The 24,937-nt window shown below is 37.7% G+C and overlaps 1 protein-coding gene across 5 annotated transcripts; it reads right to left on the reverse strand.

Annotated features, from left to right (window-relative positions):
- Nucleotides 1-234: 234 nt before the first annotated feature.
- On the reverse strand, nt 235-24,937 carry LOC105696153 (far upstream element-binding protein 3). Of its 5 annotated transcripts, XM_023433538.1 has the most exons (14): nt 24,596-24,937; nt 23,069-23,170; nt 19,755-19,833; nt 17,971-18,264; nt 10,797-10,926; nt 9,123-9,395; nt 7,316-7,487; nt 5,266-5,487; nt 4,671-4,851; nt 4,405-4,562; nt 4,196-4,310; nt 2,760-2,924; nt 2,343-2,593; nt 235-1,096 (listed from the first exon to the last, which is right to left on the reverse strand). In XM_023433538.1, the coding sequence occupies exons 3-14, from the start codon at nt 19,819-19,821 to the stop codon at nt 788-790; spliced, it is 2,337 nt and encodes a 778-aa protein (XP_023289306.1). In that variant the 5' UTR covers nt 19,822-19,833; nt 23,069-23,170; nt 24,596-24,937; the 3' UTR covers nt 235-787. The 5 variants fall into 5 exon arrangements, with proteins under 5 accessions (XP_023289306.1, XP_023289307.1, XP_023289303.1 ...); XM_023433539.1 differs by lacking the exon at nt 23,069-23,170 and having other exon boundaries at nt 19,755-19,829; XM_023433535.1 differs by lacking the exon at nt 23,069-23,170.

The raw sequence follows: 24,937 nt of genomic DNA on the forward strand, positions 1-24,937 counted from the left end.
TTCCCCAGAGAGATGGATTTTAGAAAGAGGACACAAATCAATGAAGAGAAACGAAGAATTCTAAAAGGTCTCTATATTAAACAAACAAGAATAAAATTCTTTTCAAATTTGTTTATAGGTATTTTAAAAATAGTTTATAAAAAATGAAATTTCCCGAGTTTCAGGACCTACCTTAGGGTCTCCATTTTCACGTTTTAAAGTATGAAACAATTTGAGACACCCAGGACGTAGAAAAGTTCTATGAACGATTGAGCTTACGGATGCCACTTTCACATCCCCTTAATGGCGATGATTCAAGGCGTTGAAATGGATCAAAGTAGGATGATGCAATGAACATCTTGCACCGTGCATTCGTAGGCAAATGCCATTGCCAATCAATTCACAGACGACGTTGCTTTAACACTACTACGCAAAATACACGATACACATCGACCTTGGGCAAAAACTAACCTGTTCATTTCAATCGTTGACCAGAGCAATTAAATAATATATTCAGAATTAATTTAATTTCTACCCTCTACACATATCAGGGATGAAAATTTAACTAAACATGGATCCACCCGCACACAAAGTCCAGCTCAGGCTTAAGTAAAATGACGTAATAGTTGAAACAGCGCAGTCTGTGAATCCACCTTTCGGAAACGCCAGGAAACTGTGGGCAGGAGCGAATCGCCTTTCCGAAAAGTAGTGACTCCTTTCAGGACATGGAAAGTACTCAAGGACAGTGGCATGCACCCCTTTCGAGATACGTGCATACGAGACGTAAGAAAATACTTACTTTTGGGATTTAATTGTCGGAGCTTGGCTGAGAGTACATGTAATTCTGGTAGCCCGTGGGAAAGGGAGGATTTTGCTGTGTAGTCTGGGGTTGGGCCCCCGAGCCAGCAGCTGCGGCCGCAGCTGCAGCCGCAGCCGCGGCCGCAGTACCCGCACCAGGGGCGTAGTAACCCGCAGGGGCCGATCCAGCGCTCATGCCGGGGTAGCCGCCATAGGTCTGCGGAAAAACGCCTGGCGTGCCCCCTGGCGGACCGCCCGATTGAGGCTGCATCGCTTGCTGCATCTGCGGCTGCGCCATTTGATTTCCTTGCATACCCAACTGTAAAATAAATGTGGACATCAAACTAACGTATGCGAGAACGATCACACGCTTGAACGCACATGTTTTGTTTCTAAAAGTGATGTATATCGAATTTAATTTAACGTCGAGTGGTGTATATTGATCGAAATATGAGAGCTCGACGCCATTTTGGTTCTGCTAAGTTAAAAATTTATTTCCCAAAATCCAAATTTTAAATGTGTCAGGACAATTCGTAGATGATCAGGTGTGATGTGTCAAAGTTTCGGACAGTTTGGTCTAATACCCTTAAAAAAAAGTGTTGTATTCGAATCGACTGATTTGAAGGGGGTTTCACTTCACCTTAAAGCTTTCAAAGGCGTTATCTATAAAAAATATGTGTTGACGATGCCATTTTGGCTCTAGTTGGGGGTAAATAAATTTCAATATAAAATTTCTTTATCATTAGGATGTTACGTAGGGTTTCCACATTCACTTTCTGAAGTTTCAAATGATTCGGTGCACCCAGTTCGGAGAAAAGTATTATAAATATTCTGACGCTTCAGAGGCCAGTTTCATATCACCTTAAGGTGAAATGAAACACGTCGAGGAACTTGATCGACGTCGATAAAGAAGATTTTTCTAAATGCCTACGTTGCCGACGTTCGTTTTTATATTGACAGTCATGTAGAAATATATTGAGTATTGCACTAAATGGCATACGCCACCTGTCGTTTTCGTACATTAATAATAAATAAATCGAAGTAAAACTCTAGAAATTCTCTGGATTCAAGTTTTCTGGGGCCCCAATTGACTGCAGAGGGACACCCTGCGCCATCTGTGATTTCCAAGTCAATTAAATTTTCACTCCGAGACCCCGTATTATCATCGTTTTAGCATAGAAGCGCATACAACACTTTTTTTGCCCTTATTCCGTTCAAATGCGAGTTTATCGATTACCAGAGTGTTCTAAATTGTCGTAAAATTGTCCTGACCCTTTCGATTCTCATATCAGAGCCTTCGATAATTGTATATTTATCGAAATATGAGAGCTCCACGCCATTTTAGTTCAGGTCTGGGCTAAGTTAAAAAATTTTTTCCAAAAATCCAAATTTTGAATGTGTCAAAACAATTCTTAGATGATCAGGAATGATGTGTCAAAGTTTCAGACAGTTTGGTTTTACCCCTAAAAAAAAGTGTTGTATTCGAATCGACTGATTTGAAGAGGGTTTCACTTCACCTTAACGTATCTATATATTCCATTCAATGAAGTCTGGTTTAAACGTACCTTTCCTGCCTTCATTTGCGCTTCGATAGCTTCGGCTTCTTTGACTTTTCCTATACTTCTGTAATACTCTGCCCACTGAGCGCTGTAATCGGCTTGGCCACCGTTTTGCGCGGCTCCAGGTTGTTGTTGTTGCTGCTGCTGCTGCTGCTGTTGTTGTTGTTGCTGCTGTTGCTGTTGTTGTTGCTGCTGCTGTTGTTGACCCGGACCTGGTTGACCACCTGGACCTTGATTCGACTGAGGTTGTTGATTTGCTATAATGATGACAAGATTTAGTCAGCGACTCGTAACCAACTCCTCCATCTTTGCAACTAGTTGATGTGTTTATTAATCGCAAGAAATAAAAGATTCCTTTCTTTTTCATAAGTTTCCTTTCATTCGATGATTTTGTATAGATGAATTAAGACGACTAAAATTTACCTGGTTGTTGATTGTGATCCTGCTTGCCCTGCTTAGCCTGTTGTTCTACCATCTCAGCTTCTCTAGTCATTCCGAGGGATCGATAGTACTCTACCCATTGAGCGCTGTAGTCTAGTTGCCCAGTTTGTGGGTTTAATTGGACCGGGGCTTGGTTTACGTTTCCACCTGTTAAAACACGGTGAATAATTGTAAAAAGTACTTTTCTTTTCCACTACCTCAACTTCGATGCAGCACTACCAACAAAATCAGCTTATTACCATAAAGCATTTGACGACTCTACAATAAGTAAATAAAAACTACAAGTCTTAAGATAGCGCGGTTATCTGGATAAGTGGACAACCAAAGCATTTACGATATACTGAGAGATGTAATTAACACTAGGTTTACGGGACTCGTCAATGTGACGGAATTCAGACTTCGAAAAGAAATACCGAAAAAACCATAGCATTCATTTTAACCATTTTTCTACCGTAAATTAATCATTTCATCCAAAGAATTTATACACGCAATTATTTTTTCCTAAGCCTTCTAATTATTAAAATCTGTATGTGGTATACCTATCTCTACGAAACCCGTCAAATTGACGGACTAGCTAATTTCATAAACAATCCATATATATTTGCTTCTTTGTAGTGAGTGTAAGGATGTTTCTCAAAGACAGGGTGCAAAAGTTTCAGCTATTGTAGACAGTATCTTCTTATTGTAAGTATCTACAACAGGGTAATTGAATTTGAGCACAGTATTTTTTTTATTTCGACCAATCTCCCTTTTCTAGAAATCATAAGTAAATCCAGGAGATATAATAAGACATTGAACAAATTTGTCAACATCAATGAAGATTATTCTGAGGATACCTCCAAAGATCAATATGAATTACGCCAAAGCGAAGATGAGAGTGAAAGTTTAGAATGCATTGAAAGTGGAGAGACAGAAGGATCTTCGGATAGTAAAGTGGAAAAATTCTTGAAAGTGTGTCGTAGCAAGAAATAGATGAGTGTTCTTTTTAGTTCTGACTCCGAGGATGAGAGGACGAGCATTCCAATCATTTCCGTGATAATTTTTAAAAAAGGACTTTCTTACTTATTAATAATTTATTTATACGTAAAGCCTAGTGTTGTTTAATTCTGACTTAACCCTCTATGGGTCGAATTTTTCATTAAAAAAAAAAAATTGGGGGAACGAAAAATCAGCAATTAGGAACCTATATATGCAAATGAAAAAAAAAATTTGTCATTTAAAATGTGACCTGAAAGTTACACGGGCCCATAGAGGGTTAATTTGAATAAATCTATTTTTTTAAAGAAAATCCGTATTTTCGTTTACCCGTCAATTTGACGGGTGCTCGTAGAAATAGGTATATAAAAAACGCCCGTAAACCTAGTGTTAAATTCTTTTTAAAGGGTAGGGGGCTTTACTACGAACGATTCAACACGTACTAGGATCATTAGGCTGGGGTTGATTGGGCCAGGACTGGTATCCTGATCCTGCATTCCAATTGGGATTATATGCAATGGGTCCTTGACCACCGCCATATGGAGGTCCGGCAGGTCCCTGAAATTCAATACGTGAAATATAAATTCAATCTCCTCGGACATTCACGAGAGAAATAATTCTCTCTCCCTCTTTCGTTTGGCAAAATATATACCATTCCCAATTTTTCGCTGAAGATTCTCTTGGCATGCTCCACTTGATCAGGAGTTCCACGAATATTAAAAACTTGTTCGTTTTCATTGGTTTGGTTCCTTCGATCTAACTCGCAGTGTGCACCGGTTTGTTGATTTATTTGTTTGATCGTCTCGCCGCCTGGTTATTCATAATGACAAATGGTATAAGTAAATTGTGGAACGATAGAACAATATTTTAGTTAGTATCAAATAAATTAAATGCAAATGGCGATAGAAATTGGCTTACCTTTACCGATAATGATACCACATTTCGCTTTAGGTACGGTGAATGTCGTTTCAACTTTATCTTGCATAGGTCCACCTTGGCGTCTGTCCCAACCGCCGCCATATTCAGAATTTCGTCCACCACCAAAACCGTTTCCTCGTGGACCTCTTCCACCCATGGTACTTCTTTGATCATCTCGCCTCTTAAAGACAAAAGATCACAGTCATGTGCATGTACTTTGAATATACTATTGCGTTACAAAAAAGTATTCCTGTTAGTTAACCGTTTGACTGCTACGCGGCGCAAAAGCGCTGCGTTCGTTTGTCTCGAAAACCGCGATGCAGCGCTTTTGCGCTGCGAGTTTCAGTGTTTCTTTGTTGCTCCGCAGTTTTCGTGCGTTCTTGCAAAAATTGCTTAGCAGTCAAACGGTTAAACTATATGCAGTCCCACTTACTGCGAGTACAAAGGACCACGCATAGTGGCATAAAATCGGCATTAGTGAAGGTAACAATCTATATACATATGAAAATACATCCGCTTGCTTAACGTTAATATATAAAATCTACGAGAAGAAAAACTGTAACGCTACAACGAATTTATGTCAATTTATCATTACACTGTCGATGAGCTCCTGGATTCGTTGTCTGGCCTGCTCAACAGCTTGATGTTTTCCAGAGAGTAAACATTTTCTGTCTCCAGGTCCATCCTCCCTCCCTTGCTGGAACTGTACCCTTGCTCCGGTTTCGGCTTGTATTTTCTTGATCATGTCACCTCCCTTTCCGATGACGACCCCAACTGCGGCTCTTGGTACGAGCACTTCAAATGAGTAGCGGTCGTTCTAAGAAAAAATAAAAAAACATGTGCCAATGCGCCATATTCCCACTGAACACCAAACCTAACAGTTACGTAACTTAAAACTAACAAATAACATAACGTTTGTTACAATGTAATAACCTAACGGTTACATAACATAGAGCTAACTAGTTACATGACATTTGTTACAATGCAGTAACTTAACAGTTATGTAACATGGAGTTAACGGGTTACATAACATTTGTTACTATCATATCTATATAAATGTAGCATAACTTTGTTACTCTCATCTTACATTATGTTACTATCCTGATACTACTGTGTATATGCAGTACATATTTGTAACAAAACGGAACTATATCGGTGCTGACTGTCATTTATTTCATTACATCATCGTCATCGTCATTGTCATAAGATTAATGTATGTCATATTTTGTTTACTACTCGTATTAAAAAATGTGACTTTAATTCATACGCGTATGTACATTATCAGTCATTGTTTGCTAGTTGAATGAAATCCTAATTGTCTTCAAATAAAATCAGATAGTTTATCGTTACATAATTTCATTGAAAGTCTGATTTGTCATTTAATATCTAACTATTGTCAAGTAGCAAAAAATAATTAAAAATAAAAAATTATATAATTTTGGATAAAATTGCGTCATCTCCTTTATTAAATGTATGAAAAATTTATATTATTTTAAGGTAACTGAAATTCTAACATCAATATAACACGTTACATAACATGTTACCTTACCGAGTGGGAAATAATAACTAACATCTAACTTCCATGTTACTTTTATGCTACATAACATGTTAGTTTCGAAAACGTAACATTTACTCAACAGTTATATAACAGTGTTCACTGGGTTATGGTTCAATTCAAATAAGGAATTCAGATCAAAAGAAAAAATTTCTGAACTTAAGGTTTAATGTTAAATCGGTAAGGTTTAATGTTTTAATCGGTTAAACGTGTTTTTTTTTTTTATGTAAAACTTATGTGGCACCCGAACCTCGACCATTTAAGGTGAAGTGAAACCCACTTCAAATCAGTCGATTCGAATACAACACTTTTTTTTAAGAGTATTGGATCAAACTGTTCGGAATTTTGTCACGTGACTCGTGATCATCTAAGAATTGTCCTGACACATTCAAAACTTGGATTTTTGGAAAAAATTGTTCAACTTAGCCCAGACCAGAACCAATATGGCGTCGAGCTCCCATATTTCGATCAATATACAATTATTGAAAGCTATGACATGAGAAATAAAAGTGTCAGGACAATTATGCAACGATTCAAAACACTCTAGTAATCGAGAAACTCGCATTTGAACGAGATAAAGGCAAAAAGTGTCTTATGCATTTCTATACTACAACGAAGGTAATGCGAGGTCTCAAAAGGAAATTTAGTTGCCACTAAAATCACAGATGGTGTAGAGTGGTTCTCTGCAGTCAATTAAGGCATCGAAAACATTGAATTCAGGAGATTTCTGGAGTTTTTCTTCGATTTCTTCATAATTATTGTACAGAAACGATATATGGAGTATGCCATATACCCAATATAATACCCAATATAATTCGACACAAATGTCGATATGAATACGAACGTTGGCAACGCAGGTATTTATACAAATCTTTTTTACCGACGTCGATCAAATTTCTTGACGTGTTTCACTTCATCTTAATTTGACAAATCAATTTGTTCCGATGAACAAATGTGAAAATATATCTGACGATCTATTATCCGCACATCAATTAAATTTGTACAGATTGGCTTGTACAAATTCATTGTTACGTGTGTAGTCACCTTAATGGCCAATTGCAGATGACAAAGGTTTCATATTAGAACATACCTCCATGCCTTCGTTATTCGAAGGCCCGTGATTAAAACCATTATCGTTAGAATAATTTCCCCCTCTGTCGCCGCCCCTTCCTCCTCTGTGGAACATTTGCATTTCTTTTTCAGCTATCAACTCGTACACCAACTGTTTTGCGTACTCCACCTTTTGAGGGTCGCCCGTTATTCTGCACAAAAGAAAGTAGAAATGTTAAACATACCTAAATGTTGTCCTAAATGAAAAGAATACATAGCTATTTTCTACATTAAATGCAGGTGGTGAGGAAGGCCACTTGAAACGGTCAGTTGCTTGGACAGACTTTTTCAAAAGATGGATGAACCGATTCGTCCCATTTTAAGGGGATGTGAAAGTGGCATCCGAAAGCTCAGTCGTTCATAAAACTTTTCTGCGAACTGGGTGTCTCAAATCGTTTCATACTTTAACACGTGAATATGGAGACCCTAAGGTAGATTCCGAAACTCGGGAATTTTCATTTTTCTTAACTATTTTTAAAATACCTATAAACAAATTAGAAAAGAATTGAAATTTCATGAGTTTCAGGATCTTCCTTATAGTCTCCCTATTCACGTTGTAACGTTTCAGACTATTTGGTAAACCGAGTTGGGAGATAAGTTTTATAAACAAAACCGTTTCGACGCCACTTTCACATCACCTTAATATGTGATTATGGAAATGCAGAGACAGACCGTTCCCAGCACTCAAGGACCTGCATTTTTCAAAACAAATTTTCAGCATAAACCAAGCAATTACAAAGACATTATAAATTCGGCATAGACCAAAACCAAGATAGCGTCATATCACAGATTTGTACTATTAAGGTGAAGTGAAACCCCCTTCAAATCAGTCGATTCGAATACAACACTTTTTTTAAGGGTATTAGACCAAAATGTCCGAAACTTTGATATATCACTTCTGATCATCTAAGAATTGTCCTGACACATTCAAAATTTGGATTTTTGGAAAAAATGTTTTAACTGAGCCCAGACCAGAACCAAAATGGCGTCGAGCTCTCATATTTCGATCAATATACAATTATCGAAGGCTCTGATATGAGAATCGAATGGGTCAGGACAAGTTTACGACAATTTAGAACACTCTGGTAATTGATAAACTCGCATTTGAACGGAATAAGGGCAAAAAAAGTGTTGTATGCGCTTCTATGCTAAAACGATGGTAATACGACGTCTCGGAGTGAAAATTTAATTGACCTGGAAATCACAGATGGCGCAGGGGGTCCTTTGCAGTCAATTAGGGCCCCCGAAAGCATGAATCCAGAGGATTTCTGAAGTTTTACTTCGATTTCTTTATAATTATTGTACGAAAACGACAGGTGGAGTATGCCATTTGGTACAATACCCGATATAATTCGACCCAGCTGTCGATATAAAAACGAACGTCGGCAAGGTAGGCATTTAGAAAAATCTTTATCAACGTTGATCAAGTTCCTCGACGTGTTTCACTTCACCTTAATCACTTCCAGAAGGCTCTAAAGTAATAACTGAGAGTGCTAAAAATCATGTCCAACTATTTGAAACAAAATCGTCACGGAAAGTTATGCAATCGGACTCGAAAAAGGAAATAACCCGTTCCCGTGACTTTTAGTAGTACACTGGGAGACATCAATGCCCTCCCATCCTGCACAGGCGATGCCGCATCCGCAGGGGAGGCATTCATGTCCACCACTACACAACGTAGACATAACCCGTGCATTACACGTGCTCTCATTATAAAAAAATACAAGAAATCCGGTTTCAGTGGGTCGAAAGTATCTCGACAGTTCTAAATAAATGAAAATACATGCCTCAACGGTTTTTCTTGCTCTTGGGAAGGGCCATCTTGTATGACGACCATTTTGGCTCCAGACTTTTCTTGAAGCTGCTTGATGGTCTCCCCACCCTTGCCAATGATCAGGCCAACCTTCGGGCCCGGAATCATGATCTCGACGAAGCCAGGATGACCGCCCATCATGCCTCCACCTCCGCCACCCCCGCCGCCGCCCCCCATGCTCATGTCACCGATACCCTCGGTCCTGCTCCGCTGATTGACGATCGAGAGAATCAACTCTTTCGCTCGACTGAAACACATCGAGCCGTCCGTGTATAGCGTAAACCCAAGAGAGGCGTTTTCGTGCGATAAATATGTTCAACGGTGCACGACATATAAGAAGTTTGTTTGCAACACACAATTGTACGAGATACCGTGTATACCGTATAAATTCGACAGGCATTAATCGGTATAATGGCATTTCTAATAAATACAGTCTTTTGGTAATCTAACGAGACACATCAAACGTAAAAAATCTCATGTAAAATCGTCATAAGCATATCGAAATAGGCAGCGGTTTGCAATGAGTCTTCCTGTTGCGAATAACACGTCCCCATGCATATCCTATCCTCCTTTCTTCCATCTCTCTTTCTCTCTCTCTCTTTCTCTTTCTCTTTCTCTCTCTTTCTCTCTCTCTCTCTCTCTCTCTTTCTCTCCCTCTCCGTACCCTAGTGAAAGCAAAAAACTATTAGTAAGTACAAAATCATCAAATCAAAACGGTCACAACCAAGCGAAAGATTCTTTTTCTTTCTTTTCCCTGTTATTTTCCTTTTTTACATTTTATCCGTTTCTTTGCTTTTCTCTTTTCCTATTTCTTTTTTTCTTTAGACAAATTCGAATTACATCAACATATAATATGTAAAGACGAATGTCCGAGAGAACTCGGTACTCACATCCTGGAGCTAAATGAACGTTCTGTAAAAAAGCTGAGAATACCATTTTCTTCATGCGAGAAAGGTCAAACCTAGATATCGAGTAATTTCACAGTATCGGTGACAGTCATGAAATATTGCACGGTAATATCTCCATTTGGAGTATATACGCAAAATCAATCTTCCATTATGTGTCAAAATACGCACGTGACGTTCGACGTGTTTCAATGGGTTTTCGACTGGAACATATGCACAATAGTGTTTCGAGTAAAACGAGACAACGACAGACCACGGAAATATTTAGGCACAACGAGTTTACGATAATCGAAGAATTTGATACGAGGTGGGAAGAGGAAACCTTGCGACAAGATTGCCCTTACCCTCACGAGGCTCCACATTCGGAAATATCCGGCACGTCTGCGACGTAAAAAGAATTCTCCACTTGACCAGGGCGGAGGTGAAGTTCGTTTAGATTCGGCGACAAAGTACAGGTCTAAGGAGGATAGCGGATTTGCTTGGCGCAGTTTACTTGCATTTTCTATATATATATATATATGTATATATATCGTCCTACACCACCTGCTGCAACGTGGCACGCACGTGGTCTCCGGTGGATTCGATACAGCTAAAGACATTACCGGTACACAAGCGGTCCAATCGGAAAGTAGAGACACATTTGACTATCGGTACATTCGCAAAATTAATGGGATCTGCATTGCATACAAAGTATCCACTAAAAATAATTAGCAATTAAAATAAAGAAGGGAAAAACAAGTTACTTGACAGCTTCTCGCGAGCCAGTTAGGGTGCAAACCCGTTCAGGCAGCCCACCACTCTCTGGCGCCATTTGTATCTTACATCCTGTTTCGCTTTGCAATCTGGTTATTTGTTCGCCGCCTCTGCCGATTACTGTAAGCACACCACCAACCATCGTTAGAACTCGAGACGACGACCACGGCGACGATCCAACGATACGTCGCGGTACGGCCGTCCTCGACAATGTTAATTTACGGAATTATTCATGGTACATTCGTTCTCAACTGTCTACTAGGACTTGGAATTAAAGTGCTCCATTGGGCAAAGTATCGGATAACTTGAAGAAAATTTATCGATATCGCGTCGCTTTCATATCGATTTCTCGAGGATACCGCACCCATCCCAACCCTCCGGTGGCAGCCCTTCGTCGTGCCCGAATTATTTTTCAACATGGAACGCATGCGTCCAAACTTTAAGGTGAAGTGAAACCCCCCTTCAAATCGGTCGAGTCGAGTACAACACTTTTTTTTAAGGGTATTAGACCAAACTGTCCGAAACTTTGACACGTCACTCCTGATCACCTAAGAATTGTCCTGACGCATTCAAAATTTCGATTCTTCAAATCAATTTTTTAACTCAGTCCAGACCAGAACCAGAATGGCGTCGAGCTCTCATATTTTCATCAATATACAATTATATGAGAATCGGAATGGTCGGGACAATTCTACAATTTAGAATACTTTGGTACACACTCCGGATCATCTAAGAATTGCCCTGACGCATTCAAAATTTGGATTTTTCAAATCAATTTCTTAACTCAGTCCAGGTCAGAACCAAAATGGCGTCGAGTTCTCATATTTCGATCAATATACAATTATATGAGAATCGGAAGGGTCGGGACTATTTTACAATTTAGAATACTCTGGTACACACTCCTGATCATCTAAAAATTGTCCTGACACATTCAAAATTTGGATTTTTTATAAAAATTTGTTAACTCAGTCCAGACCAGAACCAGAATGGCGTCGAACTCTCATATTTTCATCAATATACAATTATATGAGAATCGGAATGGTCGGGACAATTCTACAATTTAGAATACTTTGGTACACACTCCTGATCATCTAAAAATTGTCCTGACGCATTCAAAATTCGGATTTTTCAAATAAATTTCTTAACTCAGTCCAGGTCAGAACCAAAATGGCGTCGAGTTCTATTATTTCGATCAATATACAATTATATGAGAATCAGAAGGGTCGGGACAATTTTACGACAATTTAGAACACTTTGGTAATCGATAAACTCGCATTTGAACGGGATAAAGGCAAAAAAAGTGTTGTATGCGCTTCTATGCTAAAACGATGGGAGTACGAGGTCTCGGAATGAAAATTTAATTGACCAGGAAATCACAGATAGCGCAGGGGGTCCCTCTGCAGTCAATTAGGGCCCCAGAAAGCAAGAATTCAGAGGATTTCTGGAGTTTTACTTCGATTTCTTTATAATTATCGTACGAAAACGACAGGTGGAGTATGCCATTTGGTACAATACCCAATATAATTCGACACAGCTGTCGATATAAAAACGAACGTCGGCAACGTAGGCATTTAGAAAAATCTTCTTTATCGACGTCGATCAAGTTCCTCGACGTGTTTCACTTCACCTTAACGATTACACGAATGTAACATTTGAATGTGAAATCGAAAGAACCCGTTATTTCAACTCGGCGGATTTTACTAGCTCTGTCATTCTGATCTTAGCGCCACCACTGAAGGGCACACTATTTCGGAACGGGAAACATTAGGTACGACTAAAAAAGCCAATAACCGTCGATTCCCCTACGATTTTCCCAAATTATCCTGATACCATCCAATCGGTCGTTAAGTTTTTCATGTCCTTTAACCCTATACGTACACGCCACGGTCCAAGAGAACACAATGGGAATTTGGAAGGGATCGTCCGTTCATATTATTTTACGTATCAAATTGCAGATCATATTCCCTCTTAACACACTGCGGACGAATCGTAAGAATTCTCGGGTTTTCATTAGAGCACAATAAGATCTTGCCCATGGGTACAATTAACAATAAAAAGACTGGTCCATAATGTGTTAAGCACAAAATGACTTATATTTCATTTCATATTCCAAAATCTGCAATTTACGGTTCAGCATTCTGAAATTCCATACTTGTAATTTGAAAGATATTGAGTTAAAATGTATTGGATAGACTTAACGTCGTATCAAATTGCAGATCATGCGAATCATAAGAATTCTTGGATTTTCATTAGAGCACAATAAGATCTTGCCCATGAGTACAATTAACAATAAAAAGACTGGTCCATAATGTGTTAAGCACAAAATGACTTACATTTCATTTCATATTCCAAAATCTGCAGTTTACGGTTCAGCATTCTGAAATTCCATACTTGTAATTTGAAAGATATTGAGTTAAAATGAATTGGATAGACTTAACGTCTGTAAGATACGATCTGAAGATACTCGTGAACGTGTAGGGTTAAAAAAACCTATACTTTTGTACTACTCTTGTGTTGCTAGTCCAACATGAAGACCAAAAATATTTGTATCCCCACATAAAAGAAAGAAATCCGTTTTGCGCATGTTCAAGATGAGCATCATAATGGTATTTTATGAATATTAACCATGAACCAGAAACAGTATATACAGCTTACATGCATATGTGTGACCATGTATAAGTATTTGTTTTTTTACTCATGTTATAGAATAGGAATACAATGGCACATGCGCAAAAAGATTACCTTCCTTTGTCTACCTGTTCGGCTAGGAATATTACCAAGAAAATACTAATGTGAATAATAGTTAAAAATAATTCTAAATAAACGCAAAAAATCCGTTTCTGGATGGAGATTACAAGAAGGTTGCTTCTATAAAGATAATGGTACTTTCTGAAGCGAATCGCGGAAGATACGTCTTGTACAGCGCCATCTCGTGGAGAATTGCGCAACTTTTAAGAATAATTCGGGTAAAGGCATTTTTAGCCAAAATATGGATCTAAGAAGAAAGGGATGTCAAGTATTGCAGTGCGAGTGAAGCTTAAAACATAAGGGGAAGAAAAGAGTAAGCAGCCATTTTTCGTTCGCTCGCGTTCCCGCATTTTCCAAACGGATATAAAAGAGCAATGTGAAGTACCCGGTAACTTTTAATATTGTATGCAATATTTATACCCTTAAGAACGTATAAAACAATTTCACGATCTTTACACTTTTTGCCATGCGCTTGATTTTATTTAAAAAAAAAAAAGCTCTGTACGTACAGTCGGTGACAATTTATTTGTTACATTATATGTTTTCTCATTTCAGATTCACGCTTATAATTACACACAAAGACTTATTTTTTTCTCTACAAATATTTTTATTTTTATGCAAGCAATACTGACATTGGTTCTCTTTTCTAGTAGCAATATCGATAGTCGATTCCATCGAAATTGCTTGAAAACTTCTGAAGAGAAAAATCTCAGAAGAAAGTACTACAAATAAAACGAAATTGATAGAAATATTAGTAAGTTTGACCTCATAACTGAACATTAAAAAATAATTCAACAAAATGCAGCCAAAGAATGATTCAGGTTGTGATCGTTCTACTAAATACCAAGAAAATGTTGTGTACATGTTTGAAGTACAATTTTTCTTCATTAAATGTTAACTAATATATCCATTTTTATTGCAGTGGAATACCTATTTTATCTAACAAAAATCAGTAATAGTTCATACATTTAATAGGTATTTAAAAAATATTCTTTGAAATTGATCAGAATGCAATTTTAATGTAACTAATAATTTGGCAACCGATATTGCCTGTCGTTGTTCATAAATGCGAGATTGCGTGTGTATGTGTAACAACGAAAGATGGCCGCTACACTGTTAAATATGTTTCAATATTTCTATCACTCTAAAATACAAATGTATACTAAAACCAGAAACAGCGTTTGCGAAATGAAAACTGAATAAATATATGCCACATATCAAAGAACACCATTTCCGCCGGGGAATTCGTACCAAATTAAAAAATTTTGAATTTTGAACAGTAAGATGAGGAAAATCAGTACAAATATTAACGTGAAATAAAACTTCTCCAAATCAGTCGATTCGAATAAGACACTTTTTTGAAAGGTATCCAACAGAACTGGCTGATATTTTAGCTCATGACGTATGGGCATCTAAAAAATATCCTGACACTCTCAAAAATTGGATTTTCACAAAACATTATTTTTTACGTGGCCTGGACCAGAATTAAAATGACGTCGAACTCTCATCTTTCGATCAATATATAATTATTGATGGCTCAGACGTGAGAAACGAAAGTGTCAGGACAATTGTGCAACAATTTAGAACATTCTAGTAATCAAGAAATTCGCATTTGAACGAGGGAAAGGCAAAAAAGTGTCTTATGCGTTTCTATGCTAAAACGATGGTAACAGGAGAGGAAATTTAGTTGCCGCTAAAATCACAGATGGCGCAGGGCGGCACTCTGCAGCCAATTACGGCATCAAAAATCACGAATCTAAGGCATTTCTGGAGTTTTACATAGATCTTTTTTAAAATCATTATACGGAAACGACATATGGAGTGCTATTCCCTACAATATCCAATGTAATACGAATCAGCTATCAATATAAGTATACAATAATTTCTCGAAAGGTTTTACTTCACCTTAATAAATGTACTACACGCGTGTTTCTCGTCACACATACAACTACATACGTGATAAAAAAATCAGTATATAAAAGTATGCAAGTTTTCGTATACATAGCTTATGATATTATGTCTATAAATTCTCACAAATATGAGCAAAAATTGGTATTCAAAAGGTTTCAAAATCTAGTGTACATGCCCTCTGAAATACGATTGCTCGTATACTAAAATTCCCAGCACAATTGTATACGAAATTTCTAAATATTGCATCTTGAAAGAAATCTTCGAATACATGTGTACTATATTTTCAAGACATTTTTAACAGTGTTCAGTCCCCTTCTTTTATATTTGGCGCTTCAGTCCCCACGTCCAGAATTTAACTTTATGTTCAATTACTTCATTTCTATATTCATGAGCCTGGCATATGCTTCTGTCTTAACTCTAACTTCACCGTAACTTAATTGATTACAGTGAAGAATTCACAGGGACCGTTTATGCGTTCCTTAACTGAAACCTAACCTCAGTGCTAGTACTAAAAAGTTATCAACTAAGAAACTTAATTTGTCCCGAGATTTAAAGGAAAGGCGCATCCGCGACGTACGGAAAAGTATACGTTGTCAAAAAATTCAGAAGTCTCCACAAAAGCCCAGAAGAATACCGATATTTGATACTGGATAAGTAATACGTTAGCCAACGAATGGCGGCGCTGTTACGATCCCAATCTCTTTTAATCTTACGATGATATATAGAGGATTGCATCATTTCTTTATCTTACACGCAGAAAAATAATATTGTAATCATTACATATGCCCGCGGGTAAAAAGTATGGTTGTAACCTTAACAACAATTATTGTAGATGTAATTACAATTTTTTGTCCTTTTAACCATTGCGGCTGTAGCACCAACTGCAGAATTCTTCTAAATAAATTGTAGTTATATTTGCATCTGACAGTGTTACATACGTAACATTGGAAAGTAAAAATTACACGTATAAAGTAACGGGTAAAAATGACCATCACAGTTGTAAAATTTGAAAACAAGAACTCTATTGAAAACCGTATAATATACCGTAGCACTGGTAATTTTTACAAGCGTGAACTGTTATTGTTCCTATTGTGCGTTTAAGGTGAAGTGAAACCCCCTTCAAATCAGTCGATTCGAATAAACTTCTTTTTAAGGGTATTAAACCAAACTATCCGAAACTTTGACACGTCACTCCTGATCATCTAAGAATTGTCTTGACACATTCAAAATTTGAATTTTTGGAACAAATTTTTTAACTTAGCTCAGACCAGAACCAAAATGGCGTCGAACTCTCATATTTCGATCGATATACAATTATCAAGGCTCTGATATGAGAATCGAAAGGGTCAGGACAATTTTACGACAATTTAGAACACTCTGGTAATCGATAAACTCGCATTTAAACGGAATAAAGGCAAAAAAAGTGTTGTATGCGCTTCTATGCCAAAACGATGGTAATACGAGGTCTCGGAGTGAAAATTTAATTGACCAGGAAATCACAGATGGCGCAGGGGGTCCCTCTGCAGTCAATTAGGGCCCCAGAAAGCATGAATTCAGAGGATTTCTGGAGTTTCACTTCGATTTCTTGATATTTATTGTACGAAAAAGACAGGTGGAGTATGCCATTTGGTACAATACCCAATATAATTCGACCCAGCTGTCGATATAAAAACGAACGTCGGCAACGTAGGCATTTAGAAAGATCTTCTTTATCGACGTCGATCAAGTTCCTTGACGTGTTTCACTTCACCTTAACGGTTTGAAAATTGTGAACTACAAAGCGATGCAGCACGCAGCTTCATTGACCAAAATTGAAATCAAGTAAGAATTAGGACTCGAGCATAAACGATCCCAGAAAAATTAGGATAGGGAAAGGATGAATTAAGGTATCTTTCCAGTAGCGTCAACATGATACTAAAACCTTGTGTGTCAGACTGCGCCATGAAAAGACCTGCAGCGCCAATTCCAATGTGACGATCGATCACGCAAGCTTTTAAATTTCTGCTGAAATACTGCTAGAAATCATTACGTTCGAGCGTCTGCTCGACGCCAATAAATTGCCACCTTTAGGGTTAGGATGGAAGCACAAAACAGGCTTAACTTTACGTTCCATCCCTTAACGCGACGCGAGAGGAATCCCTCCTTTATAAAACTTATCTCCAAACAGGACGTGCCAAATCATTAAAAAAATTACCATATGACCACGGAGGCCCGAAAAACCATCCCGACACCCATTAAATTAAATCAAATTAAATTGTTTATGAACGTGTTCTTAATTTTGTATAAAAAATAAAATTTCATGGGTACCGGGACTTCCCTTACGACCTTCATATTTATATGGTAATATATCAAACAATTCCTCATCCCCATTCGGCAGTAAAATTTCATAAACGATATCCACACGTTTCCGTTACCTTAATTCCTAGATCCATTTGAAGGCATACGAAGGGAGCGGGCGTCCCGGCAATTGAAGGGGCATACCGCGAAGAGTCTACGTGTACTTACTCAAGCCGACCATCTTATCCGGGACTCTGATGTCCTCGTTACAAATACCTCCAATAGGAGGCATGGGGACTGAAGGGGGGGCCGCCTGTGCGGGCATCCTTGCGGCCCCCGGCGTGGCTCCGTCGCCGACGCCGACACCGACGCCAACGCCGACGCCAACACCGACGCCGACGCCAACGCCGGGCGCCCCCACCCCCGCCCCCGCCACCGTGCCAACACCGGCCGCCGTCGGTCCGGGACGCAGGCCGACCAGCGGATCCACCACCAAAGTCGCCATCTTCTTCGCTTCGGGCTCTGCGCAAACAAATTATTCCTGGGGTTTTGCTTTTCACCTTGCTGGAAGTTTCCCTCTGCAGCTGAAATCGCCGGCGTAGCACCGCCAACGGAAGACACCCTCTTCGACGGATCGAACGCCTCGACGGGCCGGGAAATGTTTTATTAAGGTGAAGTGAAACCCCCTTCAAATCACTCGATTCTAATACAACACTTTTTTTAAGGGTATCAGACCGAACTGTCCGAAACTTTGGCACATCACTCCTGATCATCTAACAAGGAAACATTCCCAAGTGTCCGCCTGCGATCTTATTGAGTTTCATATATGTTGAAGAACACAAAAATCTAAGAGACACGTGTTTTTCTTATATCTGCAATGGTCCACATTTAAGGGGTGAAACNAGGAAGCAAGAATTCAGAGGATTTCTAGAGTTTTACTTCGATTCCTTTATAATTATCGTACGAAAACGACAGGTGGAGTATGCCATTTGGTACAATACCCAATATAATTCGATACAGCTGTCGATATAAAAACGAACGTCGGCAACGTAGACATTTAGAAAAATCTTCTTTATCGACGTCGATCAAGTTCCTCGACGTGTTTCACTTCACCTTAATCGTATTGAACAGTTAACGCACGTAAAATGACGTCCCGTGCTGCATTAAATTAAGTACATTCAACTAATGAAAGGGTCGCAAACATTGTTGGATAGTTATTGTCTTCAAGTGGTAAGAGAAAAAGAATATCGAGAAAAAATAGCGAACAGCGACCCCGCGCATTGAAAGAGAAATTTCTACGTTAAAGAGAACTATTATTAATTACTTTTGTCGCAAAATGCTCTTACGCGTTTGGTATTGATTGGTATTGACCTCACAGAATCATAGGCTGACTATTTCATATCACCTTAATTCTACAATTAACTTATAGGGTATTGCACTAACGAAAACGTTTACTCAAATTGTCAATATTTTTTAATGAATGAATGTAAATAGAAATAAATTGTAAAAAAAAGAATAAAAAATACGTACAAATGTTTCACTTCTCCATACGTTCCCTTTTTGAACATGCAAACTTATACTACCGTAACATAAGAGATTTCACTTGAAAAATCAAGTACACGACATTTCAGGAAAGTACCAATCTTGCGCCCATTTTTAGAATTCTGGAAAATTCCCGATTTTTGTGAATTTCAAAGAAATGACTTTAACGATAAGGTTACATAGAATCTAGAGAATTGTAATGAAGGTTTTAGAGATAATTTTTCGAATCACATATTAGATTAAAACAAAAAGTCGTACATACCAGTACATAAATATCATTTTAGGCTCTCGTGTACATGTCTACTTGAATAAAGGTATGGAACATTTTGAAGTGTTCTGAACATTTAATTTTCTTTCTCATGTTGCCTTATACGTATTGGTCTAACAAAAATAGCCATTCATACACGCGGTAGCAAACACATTAAGCAATTTTCCTTTTATTTCAGTTAACATTCACGACTACGGCTTACCTGAGCTATCTTCAAGAGGTCGTTTCAATTTGGGATCTGTATTATTTTGAGTCCCAGCATGTTTCATCTTAGCCGCTATCTGGAAAAAAGGGTACCATGAGAAAAAGGCAAAACAATAAGATTTATCAGAACTTCTAACACATCAGATCGACACAACACATGGAACCATAACGGAGGACTATACGGACAGTTATAGTAGAATTACACAATTACGTTATTATCCGATCACCCTGACGCTCGAAAGGAAGCATTTCGACTGTTTAATGCTCGAAGGAACGAGCGTTCTCCATAAAAGTCCACACGAGAGAAGTTTTAACACACGAAATGAGAAGAAATAATTTCCCCCAAATGTGATAAGCGAAACCCGAGATATATCGAGCATGGAGCTCCAAACGGCTTCTGACCTTAGGAAATCGATCTTAATCAAAACAAAGGAACTCTTCGAAAACAAAGGAACCCCTCTCAGAGTTCTCCTTTTCCACACACACCAAATTCAACGCCATCAGTGATCCCCCAGTGTATGTTCAATGATTGACAGTTAATATTTAAAAATAGTGAATAAATGCTAATCATTTGAGGAATCGTTTGCACGAAGAAAAACATTTTGGTGAATTATTAAAATATTTTTTGGTTATAGAATATGGTTATTATATAGACAACCAAATATTTGGTTGACACAACATTCTGTGATTAAAGTGAAGTGAAACACGTTGAGGAACTTTATCGACGTCGATAAAGAAGATTTTTCTAAATGCCTACGTTGCCGACGTTCGTTTTTATATTGACAGCTGTGTCGAACTATATTGGATATTGTACCAAATGGCATACTCCATCCGTCGGTTCCGTACAATAAATACCAAGAAATCGAAGTAAAACTCCAGAAATCCAGTGTATGTTCAATGGTTGACAGTTAATATTTAAAAATAGTGAATAAATGCTAATCATTAAAATATTTGGTTGACACGATAACATTCTGTGATTAAGGTGAAGTGAAACACGTCGAGAAACTTGATCGACGTCGATAAAGAAGATTTTTCTAAATGCCTACGTTGCCGACGTTCGTTTTTATATTGACAGCTGTGTCGAATTATATTGGATATTGTACCAAATGGCATACTCCATCTGTCATGTCTATACAATAAATACCAAGAAATCGAAGTTAAACTCCATAAATCCAGTGTATGTTCAATGGTTGACGGTTAATATTTAAAAATAGTGAATAAATGCTAATCACTTGAGAAATCGTTTGCATGAAGAAAAACATTTTGGTGAAACATTAAAATATTTCTTGGTTATAGAATATGGTTATTATATACACAACTAAATATTTGGTTGACACGACAACATTCTGGGATTAAGGTGAAGTGAAACACGTCGAGAAACTTGATCGACGTCGATAAAGAAGATTTTTCTAAATGTCTACGTTGCCGACGTTCGTATTTATATCGACAGCTGTGTCGAATTATATTGGGTATTGTACCAAATGGCATACCCCACCTGTCATTTTCGTACAATAATTATAAAGAAATCGAAGTAAAACTCCAGAAATCCAGTGTATGTTCAATGGTTGACAGTTAATATTTAAAAATAGCAAATAAATGATAATCATTAAAATATTTGTTGGTTATAGAATATGGTTATTATACAGACAACCAAATATTTGGTTGACACGACAACATTCTGTGATTAAGGTGAAGTGAAACACGTTGAGGAACTTGATCGACGTCGATAAAGAAGATTTTTCTAAATGCCTACGTTGCCGACGTTCGTTTTTATATTGATAGCTGGGTCGAATTATATTCGATATTGTACCAAATGGCATACTCCATCCGTCGTTTCCGTACAATAAATACCAAGAAATCGAAGTAAAACTCCAGAAATCCAGTGTATGTTCAATGGTTGACGGACCAAATGGCATACCCCACCTGTCGTTTTCGTACGATAATTATAAAGAAATCGAAGTAAAACTCCAGAAATCCTCTGAATTCTTGCTTTCTGGGGCCTTAATTGACTGCAGAGGGACCCCCTGCGCCATCTGTGATTTCCAGGTCAATTCAATTTTCACTCCGAGACCTCGTATTCCTATCGTTTTAGCATAGAAGTGCATACAACACTTTTTTTGCCCTTATCCCGTTCAAATGCGAGTTTATCGATTACCAGAGTGTTCTAAATTGTCGTAAAATTGTCCTGACCCTTTCGATTCTCATATCAGAGCCTTGATAATTGTATATTGACCGAAATATGAGAGCTTGACGCCATTTTGGTTCTGGTCTGGGCTAAGTTAAAAAACTTTTTCCAAAAATCCAAATTTTGAATGTGTCAGGACAATTTTTAGATGATCAGGAGTGATGTGTCAAAGTTTCGGACAGTTTGGTCTAATACCCTTAAATAAAAGTATTGAATTCGAATTGACTGATTTGAAGGGAGCGTCACTTCACCTTAATAACTTTCAGTTGATTGCATCAGATATAGTAGCAGATCAAGCCGCATATTAAAGTAATTTGGTACATTTAACAAAAATATTTGATTTATTGACTGAAATATTTGCAAACATTAATAAAACAATTTAACTAAAACACCTTAGTTATTTTGAGGCAAACAAGTGTGGTCAAGTAATCTAAAATTTGGTTCACTCAACCAAAATGTTTTCTGAAATTAACCAAATGTAGTCAATCGATCATTTTATTCGATAAATTAAATCTTTTACCTGTACGGGTCAAGACAATTTTTCTCAAAATTAAGGAGAATAATCGAACATGCAAATGATCTACTCTGAAATGGTAATTTAAATCAAAATTGTTTCGAACATTCTTTCGTGTAGAAAAATAAGAAGAAAACATGCAGAATTCTGGGGTGAGAAAATTGAGCCCGATATTTGATTGAGATTATTAAAAGAAATTATGCACGTAATTGTAAATAATGAAACAAAGTGCTAACCTTCCTAGATTTGGATACACACCATATGCAAATATAAAATATATATGTCTTGTGTTTTTGAATGCTAAAGAAATAAAATCTATTCATTTTTATCTAATTTCACAGCAACTTTCTTTATAACATCTAAATATTGTAAAATTGCTTCAAGTTCGTTTATCGACTGTCCCTGACAAAGTTGATACATCCATGGACATAAGATACATGTACTCCGAACACCTAATTACTCCCTTAATATTCTTGTAACTGTAATAAGATTAATAGAGGGCGTATAAGAGATCATCTTTTCTCTTTTGCTGTCAGATAGTCTATCGCCATATTGCACTACACAACTGTTTTGCAAAATCAAAGAGAAGGCAAAAGGAAAAGAGAGAAAGTACCCCTTGTTTTCCGTTTCTCCAAGTTTCTGCCGTCACAGTTGAATGATGGACATCATATATATCACCCCCGAACAGCTAATTACTCCTTTAATATTCTTGTAACTGCAATAAAATAAAGGGGGCGAATAATGGACATCCTTTCTCTCTTACTGTCACATAGTCTGTCGTCATATTGCACTAGGCATCCGTTTCGTAAAATCAGAGGGAAAGAGAGAGAAAGTCTCTTTTTTCTCTCCAAATCGTTCTGCTATCACAGTGGAATTAGCATGCAGGGTCCATACATCCTACGTCCATGGATACATTTTGTTACCGCAAAACTAGTTATGTGCATGCTTTTCTACCGTTAATAGTAAAATGTATCCACACGAGCAGGCGCTATTTGCTAAAGACCTGAATACCCATTACTAAGGCTTAGTTTACACCTATCACTTGGTACACCTACTAAAGGTATGAAATTCTGAAATTATCAGCATAAACGATCGTGTATTGCTTTGGTACGGTATGCTGGAAAAGTGAGTATCGTACCTTCTTCGTACACTATTGCTTACACTGAATTTTATAAAATTACACCTTTTATACACGTACCAAGTAATCAATGCAAACTAAGCCTAAGAAACATTCATAGACACGTCTTCTCTGCATGCGTATTAAATAATACGGTTTATATAATCTATACAGATTTGATCGTTACAAATATTACAACCTGTCACAACATAATTAACAGAAAATAGTACAATGAAAAACTAATTAACATCGAATTAATCTTTAAATTCACAATGATAATTATTAAAATAAAACTGTGTTTATATATTTAAGATTATATTCCCAAAATAACATATACTTTACAATTAACAACATTTTTGATATCATAAGCATTAATTATGTACATACATTATAAAAATGATAAATCGGAGCTAGCAAATTACGGAATTTCCCTTAATATAATAATTTATCTGACAAAAATTTGGATGACAATGTTTAAACTTTATTTTCTGTAACTGCGACTGTAACGAGAATAGAAAATATATCTTATCGTATTTAGTATATACAACGGGTGATGTACCTGGTATCGATCGTATCCCTGCCCCAAATTGTATTCAACGTAAATGCAGAAATTAAACCCTTAACACGAATAAATAGTTACAACATATATTCATCCGTTATAAACAATAATTATTAGAAACGATGACGCAAAGCATCGATAAAACTCTTTAGTGTATCATCCGCACCGCAATCACCAATTTTTGTCAATCGGTGCTGTATACATCTCGGAGCGTTAAGAAATAATCCATGAGCACATATTCACCTATATTTTAATGCGTTCAGTGTTTACATATAAGTTTCTATATGCGAGGAGGCGATGGCTGGACCAATATCGGGAAGTTCGAGTGAAAGCGATCCCGCGTTCTAAGCGATGCATGCCGTATGTACTAGCCGTCAAAGAGAAAAAGACATTTCGCCAAAGAACGCGTGTCTCTGAATTCGCTAAAGCGCCCGGTACGCGCCATTAGGGAAATGTGTTCCTACCTGCTTAGCGCGTTGTACGGCAGCCGCAAACGCCAAATTTTGGGTAAAATTTTGTGGCGGAGCGACTGCTGAGTAATCACTCATGATGGACCATGAAGCGGTAGAACTTCACTCCGACGAATCCCTCTCTCGGCCGACCCCCTTGGCGGCAATTATAAGTGCCCACGGTCGCCCTCCGGATTTCCTTCGTATCCGGACCAGTCGAGGCGTTCCAAACAGCCTCGAGCTGCAAAGGCCTGCCTCTTCGAGCGTGGTTTCGACCCCACCAATTCCACGTACCGATACGTACCAATGTTTTGCACGAGAACTGTATCCCCTGTAATGTCCGCGCAATCTGGCAAC

Source organism: Orussus abietinus, unplaced genomic scaffold (genome assembly GCF_000612105.2).
Source record: "Orussus abietinus isolate OABI.00-Male unplaced genomic scaffold, Oabi_2.0 scaffold630, whole genome shotgun sequence".
Lineage (NCBI taxonomy): Eukaryota > Metazoa > Arthropoda > Insecta > Hymenoptera > Orussidae > Orussus > Orussus abietinus.